The sequence below is a fragment of the Panulirus ornatus genome, chromosome 14, assembly GCF_036320965.1.
Source record: "Panulirus ornatus isolate Po-2019 chromosome 14, ASM3632096v1, whole genome shotgun sequence".
In the NCBI taxonomy this organism is placed as follows: Eukaryota; Metazoa; Arthropoda; class Malacostraca; order Decapoda; family Palinuridae; genus Panulirus; species Panulirus ornatus.
Genome location: NC_092237.1, coordinates 52,153,362 through 52,179,723, shown reverse-complemented (window position 1 = coordinate 52,179,723; position 26,362 = coordinate 52,153,362). Strand labels below are relative to the sequence as shown.

General features: G+C 43.6%; 1 protein-coding gene across 1 annotated transcript in view; it reads right to left on the bottom strand.

The window, feature by feature from the left end:
- The window catches only part of Cad87A (cadherin 87A), a 119,508-nt gene that overhangs the window by 76,902 nt on the left and 16,244 nt on the right, over positions 1-26,362 (bottom strand). The window contains exon 2 of the mRNA XM_071669899.1: positions 20,145-20,221. Within this exon, the coding sequence (XP_071526000.1) occupies positions 20,145-20,217 (73 nt within the window). The 5' untranslated portion in view covers positions 20,218-20,221. The remainder of the gene's footprint in view (positions 1-20,144; positions 20,222-26,362) is intronic.

The window sequence follows — 26,362 nt, the reverse complement described above, 5'->3', positions numbered from 1 at the left end:
AAAAGCAACAAAACTGTATCTAATAAAAGCAACAAAACTGTATCTAATAAAAGCAACAAAACTGTATCTAATAAAAGCAACAAAACTGTATCTAATAAAAGCAACAAAACTGTATCTAATAAAAGCAACAAAACTGTATCTAATAAAAGCAACAAAACTGTATCTAATAAAAGCAACAAAACTGTATCTAATAAAAGCAACAAAACTGTATCTAATAAAAGCAACAAAACTGTATCTAATAAAAGCAACAAAACTGTATCTAATAAAAGCAACAAAACTGTATCTAATAAAAGCAACAAAACTGTATCTAATAAAAGCAACAAAACTGTATCTAATAAAAGCAACAAAACTGTATCTAATAAAAGCAACAAAACTGTATCTAATAAAAGCAACAAAACTGTATCTAATAAAAGCAACAAAACTGTATCTAATAAAAGCAACAAAACTGTATCTAATAAAAGCAACAAAACTGTATCTAATAAAAGCAACAAAACTGTATCTAATAAAAGCAACAAAACTGTATCTAATAAAAGCAACAAAACTGTATCTAATAAAAGCAACAAAACTGTATCTAATAAAAGCAACAAAACTGTATCTAATAAAAGCAACAAAACTGTATCTAATAAAAGCAACAAAACTGTATCTAATAAAAGCAACAAAACTGTATCTAATAAAAGCAACAAAACTGTATCTAATAAAAGCAACAAAACTGTATCTAATAAAAGCAACAAAACTGTATCTAATAAAAGCAACAAAACTGTATCTAATAAAAGCAACAAAACTGTATCTAATAAAAGCAACAAAACTGTATCTAATAAAAGCAACAAAACTGTATCTAATAAAAGCAACAAAACTGTATCTAATAAAAGCAACAAAACTGTATCTAATAAAAGCAACAAAACTGTATCTAATAAAAGCAACAAAACTGTATCTAATAAAAGCAACAAAACTGTATCTAATAAAAGCAACAAAACTGTATCTAATAAAAGCAACAAAACTGTATCTAATAAAAGCAACAAAACTGTATCTAATAAAAGCAACAAAACTGTATCTAATAAAAGCAACAAAACTGTATCTAATAAAAGCAACAAAACTGTATCTAATAAAAGCAACAAAACTGTATCTAATAAAAGCAACAAAACTGTATCTAATAAAAGCAACAAAACTGTATCTAATAAAAGCAACAAAACTGTATCTAATAAAAGCAACAAAACTGTATCTAATAAAAGCAACAAAACTGTATCTAATAAAAGCAACAAAACTGTATCTAATAAAAGCAACAAAACTGTATCTAATAAAAGCAACAAAACTGTATCTAATAAAAGCAACAAAACTGTATCTAATAAAAGCAACAAAACTGTATCTAATAAAAGCAACAAAACTGTATCTAATAAAAGCAACAAAACTGTATCTAATAAAAGCAACAAAACTGTATCTAATAAAAGCAACAAAACTGTATCTAATAAAAGCAACAAAACTGTATCTAATAAAAGCAACAAAACTGTATCTAATAAAAGCAACAAAACTGTATCTAATAAAAGCAACAAAACTGTATCTAATAAAAGCAACAAAACTGTATCTAATAAAAGCAACAAAACTGTATCTAATAAAAGCAACAAAACTGTATCTAATAAAAGCAACAAAACTGTATCTAATAAAAGCAACAAAACTGTATCTAATAAAAGCAACAAAACTGTATCTAATAAAAGCAACAAAACTGTATCTAATAAAAGCAACAAAACTGTATCTAATAAAAGCAACAAAACTGTATCTAATAAAAGCAACAAAACTGTATCTAATAAAAGCAACAAAACTGTATCTAATAAAAGCAACAAAACTGTATCTAATAAAAGCAACAAAACTGTATCTAATAAAAGCAACAAAACTGTATCTAATAAAAGCAACAAAACTGTATCTAATAAAAGCAACAAAACTGTATCTAATAAAAGCAACAAAACTGTATCTAATAAAAGCAACAAAACTGTATCTAATAAAAGCAACAAAACTGTATCTAATAAAAGCAACAAAACTGTATCTAATAAAAGCAACAAAACTGTATCTAATAAAAGCAACAAAACTGTATCTAATAAAAGCAACAAAACTGTATCTAATAAAAGCAACAAAACTGTATCTAATAAAAGCAACAAAACTGTATCTAATAAAAGCAACAAAACTGTATCTAATAAAAGCAACAAAACTGTATCTAATAAAAGCAACAAAACTGTATCTAATAAAAGCAACAAAACTGTATCTAATAAAAGCAACAAAACTGTATCTAATAAAAGCAACAAAACTGTATCTAATAAAAGCAACAAAACTGTATCTAATAAAAGCAACAAAACTGTATCTAATAAAAGCAACAAAACTGTATCTAATAAAAGCAACAAAACTGTATCTAATAAAAGCAACAAAACTGTATCTAATAAAAGCAACAAAACTGTATCTAATAAAAGCAACAAAACTGTATCTAATAAAAGCAACAAAACTGTATCTAATAAAAGCAACAAAACTGTATCTAATAAAAGCAACAAAACTGTATCTAATAAAAGCAACAAAACTGTATCTAATAAAAGCAACAAAACTGTATCTAATAAAAGCAACAAAACTGTATCTAATAAAAGCAACAAAACTGTATCTAATAAAAGCAACAAAACTGTATCTAATAAAAGCAACAAAACTGTATCTAATAAAAGCAACAAAACTGTATCTAATAAAAGCAACAAAACTGTATCTAATAAAAGCAACAAAACTGTATCTAATAAAAGCAACAAAACTGTATCTAATAAAAGCAACAAAACTGTATCTAATAAAAGCAACAAAACTGTATCTAATAAAAGCAACAAAACTGTATCTAATAAAAGCAACAAAACTGTATCTAATAAAAGCAACAAAACTGTATCTAATAAAAGCAACAAAACTGTATCTAATAAAAGCAACAAAACTGTATCTAATAAAAGCAACAAAACTGTATCTAATAAAAGCAACAAAACTGTATCTAATAAAAGCAACAAAACTGTATCTAATAAAAGCAACAAAACTGTATCTAATAAAAGCAACAAAACTGTATCTAATAAAAGCAACAAAACTGTATCTAATAAAAGCAACAAAACTGTATCTAATAAAAGCAACAAAACTGTATCTAATAAAAGCAACAAAACTGTATCTAATAAAAGCAACAAAACTGTATCTAATAAAAGCAACAAAACTGTATCTAATAAAAGCAACAAAACTGTATCTAATAAAAGCAACAAAACTGTATCTAATAAAAGCAACAAAACTGTATCTAATAAAAGCAACAAAACTGTATCTAATAAAAGCAACAAAACTGTATCTAATAAAAGCAACAAAACTGTATCTAATAAAAGCAACAAAACTGTATCTAATAAAAGCAACAAAACTGTATCTAATAAAAGCAACAAAACTGTATCTAATAAAAGCAACAAAACTGTATCTAATAAAAGCAACAAAACTGTATCTAATAAAAGCAACAAAACTGTATCTAATAAAAGCAACAAAACTGTATCTAATAAAAGCAACAAAACTGTATCTAATAAAAGCAACAAAACTGTATCTAATAAAAGCAACAAAACTGTATCTAATAAAAGCAACAAAACTGTATCTAATAAAAGCAACAAAACTGTATCTAATAAAAGCAACAAAACTGTATCTAATAAAAGCAACAAAACTGTATCTAATAAAAGCAACAAAACTGTATCTAATAAAAGCAACAAAACTGTATCTAATAAAAGCAACAAAACTGTATCTAATAAAAGCAACAAAACTGTATCTAATAAAAGCAACAAAACTGTATCTAATAAAAGCAACAAAACTGTATCTAATAAAAGCAACAAAACTGTATCTAATAAAAGCAACAAAACTGTATCTAATAAAAGCAACAAAACTGTATCTAATAAAAGCAACAAAACTGTATCTAATAAAAGCAACAAAACTGTATCTAATAAAAGCAACAAAACTGTATCTAATAAAAGCAACAAAACTGTATCTAATAAAAGCAACAAAACTGTATCTAATAAAAGCAACAAAACTGTATCTAATAAAAGCAACAAAACTGTATCTAATAAAAGCAACAAAACTGTATCTAATAAAAGCAACAAAACTGTATCTAATAAAAGCAACAAAACTGTATCTAATAAAAGCAACAAAACTGTATCTAATAAAAGCAACAAAACTGTATCTAATAAAAGCAACAAAACTGTATCTAATAAAAGCAACAAAGCTGTATCTAATAAAAGCAACAAAACTGTATCTAATAAAACAGATCAACACGCAGGAGCAACGCAGCAGCTTGGCCTCAAGCCTAGCTATAGCGCTCTAAGACCTTCGAATACGAAGATACAGTTTACTTAAGGGTACGATAAAGTGGAAGTTATCAATGCTTATATCAACAGAGAAAGTAATGTTATCAAAGTGTCTAAAACAATGACGACAAAGACAACAGAAACGACGAAACATCTTGACAACTATGACCTCAGCCACACAGTAATATTGCATGAATCACAAGAACTACAATGAAGGCATTTACGCTAATGATGTCGTTAATAACAGTTATTTCAACAATAATAGCAAATAGTGCGTGCCTACGTGCTCAGACGTCATACCACAGAGTTACATGTTTGGTTGTCAGACGTCGAGGTCCACGAAAAAGGATGCATTAGAATCATAAGTTATAACTAGCAATATGAAAGATGTATTGATGAAATAATCAAAGAACTAGGGGATTCTAAATGTCTTAGAGAGTTGGGGTTAAGGAGAGTTTCAAAGACTTTAGTGACGAAAGCGAGTGCACTGGGATGAAAGTCAGTGTAGAATGCTCTTATTTCTTAAGAGACGGGTTATACCAAAGAATGCTTCCAAGAAAGGAAACTTTCCGTTTCTCCACAGAGACGAAAGAGGCGAGCAAGGATGGGAGTTAACCCGAGGCACATTTGATTAGGACATGAGGCGTTATACCACTCGGACAACCTGGTGACCGGAAAATACAAAATAGGGCACAGGTTCACATGGGCGATTTTGAGCGGGAGGAGTGGAAGTAGAATTACCCAAATTGGAAGGGGAAGAAAACAAGATGACGAAAACAGCGGCTTTTACCAGTTGGAGTCTTTATATAAATACAGGAAAGCTTCTGTGAAGCTATCGCCTATGTTTATTTACCAGCCCAATTGACATATATCAATACCATATGTAACATCACCAAGAACGACTTACGGCAACATCACAAAAACAACATTCATGGAGACGTCCTTGGTTCACTGCTTCAGCAACTCAGATAATTAACTGCCGAATATCTAGTGACCTTCGTGCCTGCGACATGCATTAATCAAGCCCTTCAAATCAACCCGGTTGAGTGAGCTGCCAAGACACGGTCCTTGTTCAAGCTCACTCATGGATGAAAGTTATGAAACTACGTGCGACTTTCATTTTCCGTGCCGGCAGGCGAGTTCTATCGTCTATAAAGTCTTGGTAAGGTGGGAGACACAGGATACATTACTACTCCTTCGATAACACTGATAATTGGCTAGGCTTCTCTGAGAGTCGGTAGCGATTATCTCACGTTGGTAAAATGCTATCTGCTGGCTATGTGCGCCTGTTGTGAAATGACCGGTGTAGACCCCGTTGCTCACCAACGTCAGACGAAGGGTATTCGAGTACATAGTATTCGAATAGTTATTTCCTATTAGCCTGCCCAATAGCCTAGTGGTGGCATTCCTGCCTCTTATACAGGGGTCCCGGGTTCGATCCTGGCTGTTGGAGGATCGTATGTTCTATGAAGGTGCGCGTTCCCATGCACTTTGTCCATATATATATATATATATATATATATATATATATATATTGCATATATATTCCGATGTACATAATTCTAACACAGGGCTGTCTTGCCTTTCACAGACCCAGTACTGGAGGAGTCTGTAAGCATGACAACATGCATGTTGTCAAACCCGTAACCTCAGGACTAGAGGTGAAAGCAGTTTGTCTGGAAGATAAGGAACTTGCTGCAAGTAGGTGCAGGCGATATGTCGACATTTTGGGTACAAAAAGCCAAACACTGGTATTACTCGCCAGTGAACAACGGTGTTTTCGTAATATCAAGGAGCAATTTTTCTATGACAATTCAGTCCTGTAATATGACTTTTATTTCTTTCTTACTTTGTCTTCCATGGAAGAAAAATGTGTAATTACTTTGGAAAAAGATTTCACCTCTTCCTTCTCGTTGGTATAACGCTATGCCCTCATGGAAGCAATTGCAGGGACAAAAGTAGCTCAAACCATTCTATACTGAGCATTGAATCAATCTAAAGAGATCTTGGGGACGAAGCTCTTAAACACAGTGGGGTTACATCTGGTTAGGTTAGGTTCGTTGGATAGGTTTAGTCGGGTTGGTTCGGGTTTAACGATGTATAGTTTATTTATTTTTTTTCGTAACCACTTCGTAAGATGTTCCAATAAACCCCACACTTTCCCAGTTCTTCATGGCTTTCTGCACCTCCAGCTGCAGGATCAGAAGAAACAATTTGAACAAATTATTCATCAAAATTACCCATGTTAAAAAAGTTTGCCAATACCAAATTCTTTATATTAATCCTGAGCTTACAAATGCCTCTCTTCTTCGTTACGGAAAGTAATGAAGGCAATAAATAAATGAATATAAGCAATTTATCTGAATTAGTGACAGTGTCATAATCACAGATCTGAGCAACATCTAGAGAAGCCATGTAATTAGAAACGATGACTTACGAAACTTCTGTGGCATTTCTTGCGGAAAGCAACGTAGATTTATGAAACCTGAGATACATAAATCATCATTCAAGTAAAGAGGATTGAATACATCTTATTGTAATCTCTCAAACATCAACTTAAGAAGGTTTCAACCAAGAGTTGCTGAATACATCTTATTGTAATCTCTCAAACATCAACTTAAGAAGGTTTCAACCAAGGGTTGCTGAATACATCTTATTGTAATCTCTCAAACATCAACTTAAGAAGGTTTCAACCAAGGGCTGCTGCAGATAAAGAGCGGAACAAACAAGCTTCAGGAAAATGTCTCCCTCAAGACAGCTTATATTATACTGTTCTCATGGCAACAATATACTAATCGGCTATATCTTGTTTTTCACAATCTATATCTATAGCAAGGAAAATTTAAATTCATGGTTGTTCTTTCATGGTGAGGGTGGTATGCCCTGTCTAAAGAAGGTGGTCATGATTTTTTTTTTAATAGCTGGCCTATAACTGGACGCTGACGGTCTCAATGATCCTGGGAGTCTATACGCCTAACGCCACACGTGCAGCGAGAGATATTAACCACCTGGTATAAAACTAAGTCAGATTTGGATGAAATATCTACTCCCAACAAAATCATTTTAATAAAAACAAAATAGATAATGATAGCCTACGGTACTTAATCAAACGATTACCTTCCTTAAAGAATATGATTTCGTCAAACTGATGTGACTGATCAGTAGGTAATTACACTAATGTATGGACAGTCCAGATATTGTACCAGGTACTGTGATGTTGTGGCTACAGGAATATGCTTAAGATACAATATATGTGGCAAGTCGAGAGACACTATTGATCCTGGATACTCTTAAATATTGGCTCAGATCCTGTATCTAACAGACACCCTCGAGAACTTCACATTGTCGAATATCCTAAAATCAGTGTTTTCAGGTCTTAGGATCAGCTCTTCGAGATCTCTGTGACTCTTTGATGGCTCGTAATATCTTTGAAAATATCATGGTCCTATAGCCCAAAAAATATCTGCAATGCCCTGAGCAGTATCTACATCACAGTCACAACGTATTTACAGGTTGTATGCCCATCTGATGTCACTGTGTACCATACCGACGCCATCAGCAATGATTCCACGTATATACACAGTGCACCGGACGCTCCTCTGTATCACTCCAGAAATCGGGGGAATGGCGATCGATTCTCTGTTATGATGCAGGTGCCGGCCACCTGTATCACTACCCGCACACCGAGAACAGGTTTCTCCTTCTCCCGGCCATATGAAGGCTTGAGGTGCCCCCCCCTGTATTAATGTGTGAAGCTGTCAGTTTTCGCCTCGACGTTCTCTGCTCACCATTCGGATGATCATTCCCAAGCGCTTTTGGGTAAGACGCAACTAAGTGTTGTGAAGATGAGTGTGTGTGTGTGTGTGTGTGTGTGTGTGTGTGTGTGTGTGTGTGTGTGTGTGTGTGTGTGTGTGTGATGCAAGAGCGGAGGAGGTGGTGGAAGGATGATGGTGGAGGAAGTCTGGTGTTGTGGATAACTTGCGGAGGTGGAGAGGTTGGTGGATGGGGGGAGAGGAGCTGCGGGGGATGAAGGGAGGTAGAAGGCTAGGCTAGGGTATGGAGGTCGGGGCGGGAGGGTAAAGGGGTAGAGATGGTGAGGTGAGAGTCCGGGTATTCAAACACTGAGAGCCGGAGACGGACCCTCTGGAAGACCATTACATGCAAGACTCTGGGTTGAACACACGACGGGACGTCTCTCATCTTAGACGCTGTGTCGTCCTGTTCGTTAGCCAGCACCCTTCGTTAGTCAGCCACATTCTCTCGTTAGCTAACCATTAACCATCCCTTTAGGCATAGTGTTCGCTAGTTAATCTGCGTCCGACTATCCAGTGACTTTCATGAACATGTGTTCATTTCAGCCTCTTCTTCCAACTTCTCCAGGACTTTCACGCAACTTTCTTCTTGGTTCCCTTTCTATTTTGTTTCATCTACAGACTCATGTCTGCCTGGGCTGAGCACTGCCGCAGCCTCCCAGCTCTGCTCTCAGCACCGTCAGACCCTCACTCCTCTATCCTTGCATTGCCGGACCCTGAATGCTCTACCCTTGCACCTTGCCCTCCGACACACCATTTTTTTTCTCTGACACAAACCCCACTCCACAGCTCCAGCCACACCCAAGTCATCATTTCCAACCACAACCCAATCATCAACCTCACCCACACCAGAGTCTTCACCACTGGAGACGGTAGGGTGATGGTTGGAGGCCACTGGAGACGGTAGGGTGATAGTTGGAGACAGAAGAAATGTGTAGCGTAGAGGAAGGGGGATGGAGAACCAATGGGGAGGGAGAAGGGGGAAACTAGGGATGCGGGAGAGGAGTGACCAGAGAGAGAGAGAGGGGGTAGGGAGAGACCTGGAAGTGAGGCCAGGGGCACCAAGACTGACCACTTTCTCCACCAGCTCGACCAGTGCACGGGTCTGCTGCCCCACGCGTTCTGCTGCCTCACACGTCCTCACCTCCCCTGCTGCCCCACGCGTTCTGCTGCCTCACACGTCCTCACCTCCCCTGCTGCCTCACACGCCCTCACCTCCCCTGCTGCCCCTCCTGCTGCCTCATTCTTCCTATATCCCCTTCTGCCTCACACATCCAGCCCTTCTCTTGCACTTGTACACGTACTCTCCACATCGTCCAGCATCCTACACCTCTGCACCATTGCTTGATGATAGCCTCCAATCTTAGTCTCTTTAATCCTAATCAGTAATTGTCGCCCGGACGCTTGGCTTAAATGCAGAGGCATTTATATGAGTCACATTCTCTAAGCCATACACAATGCGGGCGTGCGTGCGTGCGTGCCTCACTTGCCAATGCTACTCTGGAAATGACTTGAAAACAAAAGAACTCGAGGAACAACTCGACTGTTGTTATGATTTCTTGATCACCTCGAAGGTTGATATGTTGTCTGCACGATCGTACCTCCGGTGCAGATATATGCTACATAATCACACATTACAATCCTCCCTCTCCTCTCCTCTCCTGCACCCGAAGCGACGCTGTGGGAGACGACTATGAATACAGAGCATCGTGGCGCTCCACCACACACTCCGTTAAGCCATTAAAGGCATCAACAGCGCCAAAGGAAAAACAGCAACAGAAATGATTACCAACGACAGCGGTTAAAGGTCAACACCAGCAGCAGGAGCAGCAGGATCGGTGTCGACAGCATCACGAGCAGGAGGAGGAGAGAAGCGGTCCCCAAAGCAGCAGCAGCAGCAGGAACGACACCTACAGCAGCAGCAGCATCAGAAGCAGCAGGAGCGGTACCCACACTAGTAGGAGCAGCAAGAGCAGGAGTGTTACGTACGTCATCATCATCATCAGCAGCAGCATCAGTAGGAGCTGTACTTCAGCAGCAGCAGCAGGATCAGTAGGAGCTGTACTTCAGCAGCAGCAGCAGCAGGAGCATCAGTAGGAGCTGTACTTTAGCAGCAGCAGCAGCAGGAGCATCAGTAGGAGCTGTACTTTAGCAGCAGCAGAAGCAGCAGGATCAGTAGGAGCTGTTGTACCTTCAGCAGCAGCAACAACGTCAATAGACACGGTACCGAGAGCAGCAGCAGGAGCGGTACCTACTGCAGCAGCAGGAGGAGGCCAGGTGGGCGAGGGCTCAACCGTTGCTCATGCTGCTAACATTTCCGCTTCGCGCCGCTCATCCTGAGGAGGTGGTGAACTTTCACGTCCTGCCTCCCGCCACCCAGCCTGCCCTGCACTCTGTCCGGCCTGCACCCTGCCTGGCTTGCCTGGCCTGCACCCTGCCTGGCCTGTCCTGGCCTGCACCCTGCCTGCCCTGCACCCTGCCTGGCCTGGCCTAGCCTAGCGGGCACCCTGCTTCCTCTGCATCCAATCATTACCACCATCGAGAACAAACCCCCTCACAACATCAGTGACGACCACAACCCCACAGCATGAAAAACGGAGGCGAAACGAGCGACGATTGAAGCTAGAACGACAACAGAAGGACTGGGGATGTTTAGTCTACGGGACACCAAATACGACCGAAGAATCCACACACACACACACACACACACACACACACACACACACACACACACACACGGTATCTTCACCTGAGGAAACAGTTAGAGCTGCTGGAGGAGGTCCAATGGAGCGCAACAAAGGATGGCGCCAGCCAGAGTTAAACCAAGCGAGATGTGATGATGATAGGAATTATAAGAGCCTCGATCTCTCTACAACGATCTTCTCGAAAGTAAGTCCCTGAATCTCTAAAACTCTATGACTCCATTACTTAGTTCCTAGGATGGTGGTAACCTACATTTGGCGTCCTGGAATCCACTGAGACGCAAGGACTTTTGACGCGACACAGCAGATTAGTGGGCAAAGAAAGTGTCTGGAAGGGAAGCAAATTTTTTGTCTTTTTCCCGCCACAGTGCAGGCCACGCGTGGAAGAACCTGAGACAGGATGGAGTTCATCCGGACGGAATTGAATAATATAAACGTACATTTGGATGACAGACACACGTGTGAGGATGCGAGACTTGGAAACCTCAAGTGGTAGGACACCTTCCTCATGTGCAGGAAGAGGTAATGGCATACAGAGCCACAGCAGCAAGACTGAGTATAGAGCTGTGGGGCTGGTAGACTAAGCGCAGGGCTGTGTGGCACCCGTATTGAGCACAGGGCAGTGGGACCTACTGGTGAACATAGGGCTATGTATGAGGTGCCCATACTTAGCAAAGGGTTAGCAAAGGGTTATGGTGTACCAATACTGAACACAGGGGGTATAGGGCACCCACACTGAACACAGGGGTGTGAGGTACCCAAAATGAACATGGGGCTGTGAGGCACCCAGGGTGAGCACGGGGCTTCGAGGCAGCCACTGTGAGCACGGGGCTGGGGCTGGGGCTAGGAATTCCGACACAACTTTCACCAGAGGGACGGGAGGTGAGCACTCTTCGGGTGTGTCATGAGTAGTGTATCCTTTGCGAGTGTGTCTGTCTCACGGTCTGTCTTCCTGTCTATGTCTATGACCATCGCCGTGCCTCTGTCTCTCCATCTGGCATTCCCGTACGTGAGTCTGCTTTCTATCTGTTTACCTATCTTCCTTTCTGTCTATTGGAACGCCATGTCCTGGGCAAGACATCAGACGCACTTGACAGATTGCAGTGCATGGAACCGTGCAGATCACGGTGATTAGGAGGCACGACAGAGATACCTCCTGATCGCTGATACGTCAAACGGAGGATACACACTAACGGGAGACCTGGCCTCATCACTAGATGGGGAGACACAAACCCCCAGCAGGAGACCCGCCTTCACAAGCCCCCCAGCAGAGGGGGAGGAGAGACATGGCTCGACCTCCTGCTTGTGACCTCTGGGGGTCTAAGACATCACAGTCAGTCATATCACTTCCTGCTTGCCCCACTTCCTCATCTCATCTAATTATAGATTAACCATTCATTACTCACGAGTGATGTGAGTCATTAGTTCACATGGATCATGCTCATCGCTCAGACAGGTTTATTCAGGAGTGGAAGCAAACACGACATTTCACGATGATTATTCTTTCTTTTTCCTTTTTTCCTTCATTTAATTTCTTCTTCAACTTCCCTCCTCTGTAAGGAATTAACCCCTGGAACCTGTCGATGACACATGGCGGTGTGTGTGTGTGTGTGTGTGTGTGTGTGTGTGTGTGCCAACAACCTGGCACAGAGTCCTTCCCCTCACACACACACACACACACACACACACACACACACACACACACACAGGGGCCTGAGTGGCATGGAGGAAAGGACAAAATGTTAAAAATGCTCTTTGGACTCCATCACCCACGAGAAAGTTGTACAGGGTGTATCAAGACAAGACTCTTGCCTATCAAATGTACAAGGAGTGCCGTACTACATAGACTGCATACTCTATCTAGCCCACACCAACACCAGCCAAGCTCACACTAGCACCAGTCAGCTACCACCACCAGCCAAGCCCACACTAGCACCAGTCAGCTATACCATCAGCCAAGCTCACACTAGCACCAGTCAGCTACCACCACCAGCCAAGCCCACACCTGCACCAACCTGGCCTACATTACCACCAGCCAGGTCCACACTACCACCAGCCTGGCCAACACTAACACCAGTCAGCTACCACCAGCCTGGCCAACACTAACGCCAGTAAGCTACCACCATCCTGGCCAACACTAACACCAGTAAGCTACCACCATCCTGGCCTACACTAACACCAGTCAGCTACCACCATCCTGGCCAATACTAACACCAGTAAGCTACCACCATCCTGGCCAACACTAACACCAGGAGGACATTATTACGTAATCAATGCTTATTTACATATCTGAAGCTTTGAAATGATATCAATCAACTTTCGGTTTAGAATCTCTTTATCTGTCGGTCTATTTATCAATCCTTTTACCCAGATGTTTCTTCCTTCTTCTTTATATATACAAATCAGATTCTGAGACGAATGTACAAATATCCACTCCCTATCAGACTGTTAGTATACACATCAGACCATCACTATACACACACACACACACACACACACACACATACACACATTCCCCATCAGACAATCACGAAATTACACACACTCCTCATCAGACCATCACTATACACACTCATTCCCCATCAGACAATCACGATACACACTAACCTTCACACCATCATCATACACTCCCACTGACCATCAGGCCATCAGTGCACGCGTTAACTGACCACAGACACCGAACTTCCTCATCACTACATCATTATATAAACATCACATCAGATCATTTGTATCAAACATTCATCAACGGATCATAGACATGCACCCTCACTAATACACACTACGAGACAGTTACCTACACATCCCTTATGACTCAAAGCATCAGGTACTACCATACAAATCACGTCTGTACAACACAAACCAGATGTGAAAAAAGGAAAGTGCTATTCGTCAAGCACGACTTGAAGGGTGTTACCGGACTCCACCTGTATGTGGTTACATCGAGAGCGAAGAGTCGCCTTCGGCGAGACTGTATCATGGTTACTAGAGGGAAAGGAGTAAAGTCTCGTCGAGGAACTTCTGGCTTTAGCTAGAGTTCATCATTTCCCTGCTCCTGTGTGGAGCGCAGCCTCGTTCCTACTAGAGAACCATCAAAGGCTTCCTAAGGGGTTTCCCCTCGTACCTTCCATATTGCCGGCACAACCTTCCCACGCAACACTTTACGTATTTTCCCGAAAATTCATCACCCTAACAGTTAGTACTTTCTATCCCGCTACGGAATGGATGAAGTATAGGCACTGTGTTTGGGGTCAGTTATCGTTGGTCCGGCAACTTCCTCGGCCTGTCTATAGACGGTATAGAAGAGATGCTCAGTGCTCTCTGTACGGAAGTTACACTGCGGGAATGAAAGGATCTTGTCACACCACTGTAAATTTCTGAATCCAATCCTATCTGCTAGTCAGAGGACTTACACCAAGAACAGAAGTTCAGGAGTTTGTACTATGCAAGGCAGACAAACACAAGAACCTGCACAAGAGATTGCTGTAAGATCGTCATACCAAGAACGGAAGTCTAGGAGCCATGGTACGCAAGAAAATAACACAGATCTGGCCATTAAGCGACCGCTAGGAAGATGGCTATAACGAGAGCGGAAGTTCAGTTGCCACAGTACGCGAGGCTGATAACAATGAAACCGGCAACTCCCTCACCGGCCTGACCGCCCCCGGTAATGAGCGCTCGTAGCTCGAGGGAGATTCATCTTTCCTTCCTGCAGGCACACTCTCTGCTACTTCAAGTTCATGGCCATTAGCTCTTGTGTGGTCTATTGTGGCTGGATATGATACACTCCACTGTACTCCAGGCTCTGACGAATCCTTATGAGTGTGTGTGTTAGCTCCAGGTGCCTCTAGGCTAGAATTATAACTTCAAGTGTAAGGATCCATTTGTCACTTGTTTCGTGTGGGAGACTCAATACGGCCGTATAGAAGTGGCCTGTCACAGGCCACGGAGGGCCTGCCTCATCCAGTGTGTCTTTTGCCGGACGCGCACGTCACTAGCGGCCGCTAGTCATGTTTGAAGTAACGGTCAGGCCCGTCTGAATAGCCTAGCAAATTTCCGATAGTGTTACCCTACTCGGTCCTTGTCATTCCTATCTTCGTTTTCTTCTCAACCTTCCATACTTGAGTTTTCAATTCTATTTTCATCAGTCACTCTTCCTCCCGTTACTCAGTTCCCGTCTTTATTTCTTAACCCCCAAAAGCTACCTTAGTCTATATTCTCTTCATTATTATTGATATAGTAATATTTCCTCAGTTCTGTCTTTTCGCGTTTTTCTTATCATAACCTCTTTTCCCTCAACTTCCTATTTCATTACCCATTTTCATCTCTACTCTTCCATCACCTCCCTATTTTTGTTCCCCTATTATTACGTGTTCAGGAGTTTATTCACTTCCTAATCCCTCCATCCCCCTAGTGTTTACTTTTTCCTTATATTTTTTCAAGAAAACTATGGAAAATCATACCATAGAAATAATACTTATTTCGCTCATATGTGCGGAGGGAAGACGTGATGGGTTAGTGATATGAATGAATGATAGATAGATAGATAGATAGATAGAGAGAGAGAGAGAGAGAGAGAGAGAGAGAGAGAGAGAGAGAGAGAGAGAGAGAGAGAGAGAGAGAGAGAGAGAGTAACTGGCACTCGAGATTACATTAACAATTAATCGATTCTGTTTGGATCTGTTATCTATTATCTCCATTCATATTCGGTTCATCCAGACAGCACAACGTCTTTAGAAAAATTGAATAGAAAAATTGAATAAATCAATGTTTTTTGGTTCTAAATCATCAAAAACTTATACATTCTGAATAAGTTACTACTCTACAGTTTTTATTACAGTTCCAACTGATTCAGACAATGAAGACGACGTGATGCATTTGTTAACACTTCTAAATATCAAGCAAAAAGTTACGTCAAAAAACAGAGAAAATTATCATTTTCCTTCCCACTGTATCTGGGTAGGTCCATCCCCCATACGAGTCTTGTGAAGATAAAGGAACGGTCAGCCGAGTGTGAGTCACTGAGCTCCCAGCGTTTTCCTGCAGGCGGGTGACGTCATGAGTTAGTGTTGTTCTGGAGAGGCAGTCATGGCGGCCACCAGCGGCAAAGCGTCATCAACAGCTCCACCGTCTCTCTCTCTCTCTCTCTCTCTCTCTCTCTCTGGATGGTTCGTAGGAGCGGTGATGGTTATAGGGGAAATAACAGGGTTGGTATGAACATATTTATGCTGAAAAGGCTTCATCCACGGCAATAATTTACCTGATGTAAGCCTCATCATATCAGTGTATTGAGGAACGCAAGCGTACACACTCGTTCGACCTTGAAATAAAAAATATATACAATCCGGTCATGTCTTTCGAAAGTAGTACTGGTGACCTCACTCTGTTGTACGTCGGTCCGTCACCTGAATAATTTTCCGTGAGAGTTAGATGTAATTTGCTGTCTTAAGAGGCCATCCTAGACCACTGAGCTACGGGGCCGGTCACCGTATTTACTTCCCACAATGTATGGAAAGGTTCGCTACGCCCTCAGGAACCACTTCTACGAGACGTGTGATATTATGTTCTTTATTTCCGACTTACGATAGGTTCCCTTCACATTTAACATCGCTCTTGGTTGTTGTGAAACCCATTGTTAGATACACCAGGGGAAGCAATGCTTTCCACAGCAAGCCATGGCTTAAGCTCACACCGTCTTACACTTCCTGTTCGTAAGTGTACACTCTGAACGGATACTCAATTTTCTTACCTCAAAAAGGTAACCGTCATTTGATAGACATTGATCGTGAGATGTTCGGTGCAAACAACATATTTCTCAGCACATTCTTACCACACGGTGAGGACCGACCGTCCTCTCTTACGGTGAGGTTCATCCTGCAGCTCACCTCACATTCTCCGCATCTCTCATGATTTTCGATCTACTTTTAACGCCTTGAGCACGACGGTATGACCCTTGGGCACGACGGTATGACCCTTGAGCACGACGGTATGACCCTTGAGCACGACGGTATGACCCTTGAGCACGACGGTATGACCCTTGAGCACGACGGTATGACCCTTGAGCACGACGGTATGACCCTTGAGCACGACGGTATGACCCTTGAGCACGACGGTACGACCCTTGAGCACGACGGTATGACCCTTGGGCACAACGGTATGACCCTTGAGCACGACTACCGACCCTTGAGCACGACGGTATGACCCTTGGGCACGACGGTATGACCCTTGAGCACGACGGTAAGACCCTTGAGCACGACGGTACGACCCTTGAGCACGACGGTAAGACCCCTTGGTCTTCCCATCATGCTCAAAGGTGTCTTTGCCGGACTCAAAAGGCTAACACAACCTTTGGGCAAGGTGACCGACCCCTCCACCCCCTCAGCGACCAAGACCCTCATGGCATCACACAAAGACAGAAAGAAAGCAGTTGGCGTGACGAGTCGTGAACAAATGTTTCATACAGTCCAAAAATACACACGTGAGAGCCCCCAACCATGACAAGACAAGTAACTTCAGTAACATTAAGTTTACAAGTAACGAGCACCAGGAACGCCATGTACCTCTGCACCAAAATCAACATCGCTACTGAAAACTGAATTCCCAGCACAGCAACTACGGAAGTATCGGCACTGCAATATCGGAAATTACAGCATTACATTAACGGAGACACCAATGCCTCGGTGGAAATGCTACTCCTAAAGTACACGAAAGATACCAACTCTTCCATCACCTGGAGTGTGTATGCCCAGTACCACATCACAGTTACTAGTGTTGTCACATCAGAGATATTACGAGAGAGAGAAAACGAGAATGACCAGTATCACTGTCTTATATAATTATCTGCTGCAACAGAAAACCAGAACCAGAATCAAGACGACAAAATACACAAGGAAAAAAGAAAATACCATTTAGTACAGTACCATACATATCTGTATAAGAAATACCAAATGCATTACCAGAAATACCAGTAAGATATCACCAGAAATACCACTGTCGCAACACCATGGTGGTGCTCGAGGCCAGTGTGTGGTTGTGGTGGTGAAGGCCAGTGTGTTGGTGGTAACGGAGGCCAGTGTGTGGTGTTGGAGGCCAGTATGTGGTGGAGGCCAGTGTGTGGTTGTGGTGGTGAAGACCGGTATGTTGTGGTGGGAGACCAGTGTGTGGTGGTGGAGGCCAGTAAGTGATGGTGGTGGTGGAGGCCAGTGTGTGGTGGCAGAGGCTAGTGTTTGGTGGTGGCGGTGGAGGCCAGTGTATGGATGTGGTGGTGAAGGCCAGTATGTGGTGGTGGGAGACCAGTGTGTGGTGGTGGAGGCCAGTAAGTGGTGGTGGAGGCCAGTGTGTGGTGGCAGAGGCTAGTGTTTGGTGGTAGTGGAGGCCAGTGTGTGGATGTGGTGGTGAAGGCCATTATGTGGTGGTGGGAGGCCAATGTGCGGTGGTGGCCGTCGAGGAAGGAGGTGGTTGTGAGGCACCGCTGACCTCAATATAGCGAGCACCGAGTTGCTGGGCCAGGCTGCCTACACCGTACTGGATGACGGACGCTCCTCATAACCCTGTCAGATGGAATGTTCCGGCGGGCAACGCCAAGTGACATTTCAGACATAACCTGGACGCCGCTGGGGCCTGCAGAGACTCCAGCTGCCTCGAAAACGCTGTGGTGGAGGCTTCGAAGAGCCTGGTGCCTTATCACCACGAAAGACTTCTTGTTTTGAAAAGAGGAGCCAACGTTTCGTTTCTGATATCTTACGTTAAGGAGCCAAGTTGTCGTCTCTGGTAATTTAGGCTAAGAATATGGAGCCAAGTTGTTAGCTTCCGACAATCTTGGCGAAGGATGAGGCGCCAAATTGTCCTCTTGAACATTAAAGTCTTAGATGCAAGAGACATAATCTTTTTGAGGCTAAAATCATGACGATGCTTTCTGCTGTGTTAAATACTAGTGTATGGAAAATACTGAGTTAGATTCCAGGTGTTTGTTAGGCATTGCGTTAGAAGATGATTTGGAAAAAAATATACAGATATAAGAAAGAAGTGAAGCTGTGTCACACTCCCCTTCAAAAGTTAAATAAGATATATAATGTTAAGCGCAGCCAAAGTGCACAGCTTTTGTACTTAGACAATTGGAAGTGTTGGAAAAAAGAACGCCAAATATCATGATGGATCTAGCGATCAGTTTGATGTTGGAGGTTAATCTGCACATGACATGTTCGATCTTATAGTCTTTTCAGAATATACCCCACATGACCCACTTGCCGGCCGTAGTTTCGTGTTTCTTGGGATTAAATAGACTCTCACTGCTAAGATAAACGACATAGAGATACTACACTTGACGTCCGATTAAACGCTGTTTATGCCACACTAAACTCTTCTACCGCTATACTAAATACTGTATTAAACTCCACCTTGGATAAAATTACCGTTACATGATACGCTGTGTTAAACTTCACATTAGACAGTTCCTCCATGACATGAGACGCTGTGTTAAACGCTAGAAGAGTAAGCTACACTCATCTGACACGGGAGGAGAGGCTTTGTGATATTGCTATTGATGCTATACACAACACTGTATGCCAGAGACACGACAAGGGAGGCTATACGGACCGGTCCAGCAGTTATGCCAGCCGTTGTGCTGGGGGCGAGGCACCACGCTAAGCCCCTGCTACTGATGATGGGAATGTTAATGTGGGTCAGTCGTACCTCCTGACTCCGGTGGTCAGCCGGGGAGGCCGGAGAGGTAAGGAATGTTTACTGACGGAGGACGATGGAGGCGTCAGGCATGTTTACTGACGTAGGATGATGGAGGCGTCAGGCATGTCTACTGACGTGGGATGATGGAGGCGTCAGGCATGTCTACTGACGTAGGATGATGGAGGCGTCAGGTATGTCTACTGACGTACGATGATGGAGGCGTCAGGCATGTCTACTGACGTACGATGATGGAGGCGTCAGGCATGTCTACTGACGTAGGATGATGCAGGCGTCAGGCATGTCTACTGACGTAGGATGATGGAGGCGTCAGGCATGTCTACTGACGTAGGATGATGGAAACGTCAGCAACGTCCACAGATATGGAACGAGTTAGTCCTAAGGGCGCTGGGGGACGTGTGCCTGCTGTCGTGTGACCTGGAACGTATGTGTACTGGGCTGGGACGAGAGTGTGCTGACCTGGGACATATGTATAATGAACCAGGACAAGCCTGTACTATCAGGACACATATGTAGTCAGACCTGGGACCAGTGAATACATCGTCTGGGTACAAGGGCGTAATGACCCGGAATTATATAACGTATCATCGGGACACAAAGGTTATATTCCTGACCTGTAAGTAGAAGTGAGGTCACCAGCAACAGCAATAGTGGTGGGGTCAGGCCGGGGCATCTGGGTCGCGTCATTGTTCTGAGGAGAAAAAAAAAAAAGAGGCATGGGTCAGTACAAAACGTGTTCAAGACATGGATCAATACCAGACTCGTTCAAGTTCATAACATTAGTACAAAACGTGTTCAAGACATTGATCAATACCAAACGTGTTCAAGTTCAAAACATTAGTACAAAACGTGTTCAAGACATGGATCAATACCAGACGTGTTCAAGTTCAAAACATCATTACAAAACATGTTCAAGACATGGATCAATACCAGACGTGTTCAAGTTCAAAACATCAGTACAAAACATGTTCAAGACATGGATCAATACTAGACGTGTTCAAGTTCAAAACATCAGTACAAAACATGTTCAAGACATGGATCAATACCAGACGTGTTCAAGTTCAAAACATCAGTACACAACGTGTTCAAGACATGGATCAATACCAGACGTGTTCAAGTTCAAAACATTAGTACAAAACATGTTCAAGACATGGATCAATACAAGACGTGTTCAAGTTCAAAACATCAGTACAAAACATGTTCAAGACATGGATCAATACCAGACGTGTTCAAGTTCAAAACATCAGTACACAACGTGTTCAAGACATGGATCAATACCAGACGTGTTCAAGTTCAAAACATCAGTACAAAACATGTTCAAGACATGGATCAATACTAGACGTGTTCAAGTTCAAAACATCAGTACAAAACATGTTCAAGACATGGATCAATACCAGACGTGTTCAAGTTCAAAACATCAGTACACAACGTGTTCAAGACATGGATCAATACCAGACGTGTTCAAGTTCAAAACATCAGTACAAAACATGTTCAAGACATGGATCAATACCAGACGTGTTCAAGTTCAAAACATCAGTACACAACGTGTTCAAGACATGGATCAATACCAGACGTGTTCAAGTTCAAAACATCAGTACAAAACATGTTCAAGACATGGATCAATACTAGACGTGTTCAAGTTCAAACCATCAGTACAAAACATGTTCAAGACATGGATCAATACTAGACGTGTTCAAGTTCAAACCATCAGTACAAAACATGTTCAAGACATGGATCAATACCAGACGTGTTCAAGTTCAAAACATCAGTACACAACGTGTTCAAGACATGGAACAGTACATGTTCATGTAATGCTCAGTCATTGTTCATAAGACTTCACCATTAATATCATAGCATAAAAATGATACAAGAGAGAGAGAGAGAGAGAGAGAGAGAGAGAGAGAGAGAGAGAGAGAGAGAGAGAGAGAGAGAGAGAGAGAGAGAGAGAGAGAGAGAGAATGTAAATAAGATGTATTTCATACTATTTCTTGTAAATCAAAACATGTCTAAAAAAAAAAAAGCTCCTTTCCACTGAGGTTTTTCGGTGCAGAAAAAAAAGAAAAATAGTTTTAATAAGAACTGGAACGAATCACCTAGTGCGTCTGGAACTGAGAACAAGAGGAACTGGAGAAGCAAACACAAAGTCCACCTTCAAAACACACACACACACACACACACACACACACACACACACACACACACACACACACACACACTCACACACACACACACACACACACACACACACACACACACACTCACACACACACACACTCACACACACACACACACACTCACACATACACACACACACACACACACACACACTCACACACACACACACACACACACACACACACACACACACACACACACACACACACACACACACACACACACACACACACACACACTCACACACACACACACTCACACACACACACACACACACACACACTCACACAACACACACACACACACACACACACACACACACACACACACACACACACACACACACACACACACACACACACACACACACACACACACACACACACACACACTCACACATACACACACACACACACACACACACACACACACACACACACACACTCACACATACACACACACACACACACACACACACACACACACACACACTCACACACACACACACACACACACACACACACACACACACACACACACACACACACACACATACACACACACACACACACACACACACACACACACACACACACACTCACACACACACACACACACACAAACACACACACACACACAAGCAGAGAAAAGGGAACTAAGGCTAATTTCGTCAACCCTTTCTCCACGACCCTTAAGGGTAAGGTCAAAAGTCAGGCCATCATACTTCTATGGTTGTACCATCGAGCTCAAGGGTCATATAGACGTGCTTTGAGTCTCGTGCTTTAGAGAATGAGACGCAGAATTTGCTCTGCTTGTGCTTGGTGCAAGGGGCGCGGCCCCCGGCCCCCAGAGGTTTGAGTGCGTGGGTTGCGTGGTGTATGCGCGCCCTCGTCAGCTGAGGAGGACGCACCTGGTGGCCACGCCCGATGTGCCTCCACTGCTGACGCCTCCTGACAGTTAGATGAGAGAGAGAGAGAGAGAGAGAGAGAGAGAGAGAGAGAGAGAGAGAGAGAGAGAGAGAGAGAGAGAGAGAGAGAGAGAATCACCCATCAGCCCAAGTAACGGGTAGACACAATGACCCCCTGGTGACCTCCAGGGACCCCATGACCCAGACGACACCGGAAGGTAACCACACACACACACACACACACACACACACACACACACACACACACACACACACACACACCGCGCGCCATTCGGTCTTGCTGATTCATATAACAGTACCAAAATGCTGGGAAGAACAGAGAAAAAAAATATCATAACGGTATGATGAAAATTACTTCATGGCAAACACTTTTTTTTATAAAGTCTGCACGTCCTGCGGTTTCTCGTTTTCTCTGTCTGTTTGCCTGTCCATTTTCTCTGTATCCTCTCTCTCTCTCTCTCTCTCTCTCTCTCTCTCTCTCTCTCTCTCTCTCTCTCTCTCTCTCTCTCTCTCTCTCTCTCTCTCTCTCATTCACTCGCTGACCCCCCCCCCCACACATCACATCCTCACTGTACGGCCCTCACTCCCTCCCTCCTCCAACTGGAGTTTTAAGATAGCGGGACCGAATAATGATATGATATCTTCCTTGGCTCTGTTATCATCTTCATTATACCATCTCTCCCTCTCTCTCTCCCAGACTCGAGGAATCCTTTCTTCACTATACCTATGCTCAGGAGAATAGCAGACGACCATCTGCAGATCTCTTAAGAAGAACTGAGGGTTAAGCTGTCTAGGATATCTCTCGTGTGTTGGTGGCTGGGGTACACCTATAGATATCCTTATCTTCAGTGGATATCTTACTAAGCATAGAAATGAAAGTCTTGCGTTCCTTGCTCCATCTTGCCGGGAGGATGAAACAGACAAGGAACACGGGATGAAAAAAAAACGGCCTCTGACTCGCTCGAAACACTGACGAAAATGATTTCGTGAAGATAAGGTGGATTTGTATTCAGGTCGTAGCCAATACCGTGTCAGTTAAGTTCATCTCCCGCCTCCACCGCCCACTTGGAATGTTGTTACTACTGAGGCTCCTAACTACTATCATCTACCCATCTGGTTCACTCCCTTCTCAATCCCCTGGCGTGGACAAGGTGCCACAAACTCTCCTAGTACAATCACACACGTCCTCACACCAATGTGTTACACAGAAACGGGCCACCGCGTACATGTTAAGTCGCTTCTTACCGTGTCAAATCTGCGAGTTAAGTTGATCGGTCGGGTGAGACCAGCGTCTCCATTCACACCACCTCACCCCTCACACACACACACACACACACAAGGCGGCCCCACAGCACTCGATCGCATGTCATTCCCTCTGGTGTCTTCACCTGCAGTAGTAGCAACTCCAGCTATCATTAACCTTCTCGTTTCTCCCTATACCCAAGGATTGACCTCTTGTCCTTCAGTTGTACTCGTGTGTACCTTCCTGGGCAACTTGCCATCTGGCATGCGCTCTACATGACCATACCGTCTCTTTACAAGACGTCCAACCTAGCGATATTCTTATGATTTAGATGGTACTGGGAGGAAGGTACAGTATGTGGGGTGAGGGGTATAGAAGGTGGTGTGGTGGGTACAGCAGTAGGGTGGTGGGGTAGGTACGTTTGGTGGTGTGGTGGGTACAGTAGGTGGTGTGATGTATACAGTGATATGGTAGGTACAATACGTAGTGTGTCGAGTACAGGACGTGGTGTGAGGGTACAGAAGGTGGTGTCGTTGATACAGTAGGTAGTGTGGCGAGTACAGTGTGCGTGACGAGTACATTGTGGTGTGGTGAGTACAGTGTGGCGTGGCGTGTACAGTGTGGAGTGGCGTGTACAGTGTGGAGTGGCGTGTACAGTGTGGTGTGGCGAGTACAGTGTGTTGTGGTGAGTACAGTGTGGTGTGGTGAGTACAGTGTGGTGTGGCGTGTACAGAGTGGTGTGGCGAGTACAGTGTGGTGTGGCGTGTACAGTGTGGTGTGGCGAGTACAGAGTGGTGTGGTGTGTAGAGCGTGGTGCGGCGAGCACAGAGTGGAGTGGCGTGTACAGAACGGTGTGGTGTGTACAGAGTGGTGTGGCGGGAATAGTGTGGTGTGGCGAGTACAGAGTGGTGTGGCGTGAACAGTGTGGTGTGGCGAGTACAGAGTGGTGTGGCGTGAACAGTGTGGTGTGGCGTGTACAGTGTGGTATGGCGAGTACACTCTGGTGTGGCGAGTACAGTGTGGTGTGGCGTGTACAGTGTGGTGTGGCGTGTACAGTGTGGTGTGGCGTGTATAGTGTGGTGTGGCGTGTACAGTGTGGTGTGGCGAGTACAGTGTGGTGTGGCGTGTACAGTGTGGTGCGGGGGTACAACAGGATGTGTGAGGGTAGCGACTCCTGGAGGACAGATTTTAGGATCAGGTTGGGATTAACATACTGGAATGCTCGTTTATGCAGTGACTCCAGATCTGCTCAACGTGCCTCTTGTCCCAGACTAACCAGGTCCTCAACTCTCGCAAGACAATATACACAGCAATTTGGTGGGACTCATGTGGACAGGATGCAATAAGAACCTCTGATACGGCCCCAGACTTCGATCAGATCAGACAGGAGTTCGACTCTGACGTTCCTCCTCGTCTAAATAAAACGCCAGAACCTCGACGTGAAGTATAAAAAGACCGAGATGCGCAATTTTCTCTAAGGCGGAAGAGCTATGACCTCCAGCGATCCGTGGGTGGCCGGGTCCAGGTCACACTTCCGTGTGTCAAGGTCATATAGTTCCATGTGTTCAGGTCATCCTTCTGGGGGTGTCCAGGTTAGGCTTCGAAGTGCCAGGCGCGAGGAACCCTTTTGGAGATGACAAGGCCTACCAGCTGGTACAGAAGGTTTCTGTGGCAACAAAGGGCCCACCATGTGCTGGTGGTGGGTCTCTCTCTCTCTCTCTCTCTCTCTCTCTCTCTCTTCTCCTCCCATTCTATCCCCGTCTTCCAGCCCCCGTCCCTGAACAGCTCCTAATCTTACTTGTTTTTTTTTTTTGTTATTTTTTTGTTTATTCATCTCCAAAACTAATTCTCCCTCCCAGTCTGCCACCACCAGCTCGCACTCTCCTCCCTCCCAGTCTCTTACCAGAACTCCCTCTCTCCTCTTTATTCTCTCCCTGGCGGCCTCTCACCCTGTGTATCCAAGGCCGGGCAGTCATGAGTCACGCCCGCCCACCACCTGACACACACACACACACACACACACACACAATACCTAACTAGTACTTTGCCAAAAACTACCTAATACTTTGCAAGTAATGGACCAAAAACTTAGCAGTCTTAAGTATCATAAAATGATATCCACTGGTTCCGCGCTGACAAGGGTGGAGGGGAGATCTTAGCCTGGTAATACCTGCAGGTAGTGTGACTGGTACCACCACCCGACGTGGGACCCCCAGGTACTGATCGCTACCATCACCACCTAACAAGGTACCAGCAGATACCGACCAGTAGCCACACCTGAAGGTACCTGGAGGTTCCTGATGAGCACCATTAACTGACGTGGTACCTGCAGGTACTGTCCAACAGCCACCACCTGGCGGTACCTGCAGGTACAGACCGGCAGCCACCACCTGGCGGTACGTGCAGGTACAGACCAGCAGCCACCACCTGGCGGTACCTGCAGGTACAGACCAGCAGCCACCACCTGGCGGTACCTGCAGGTACAG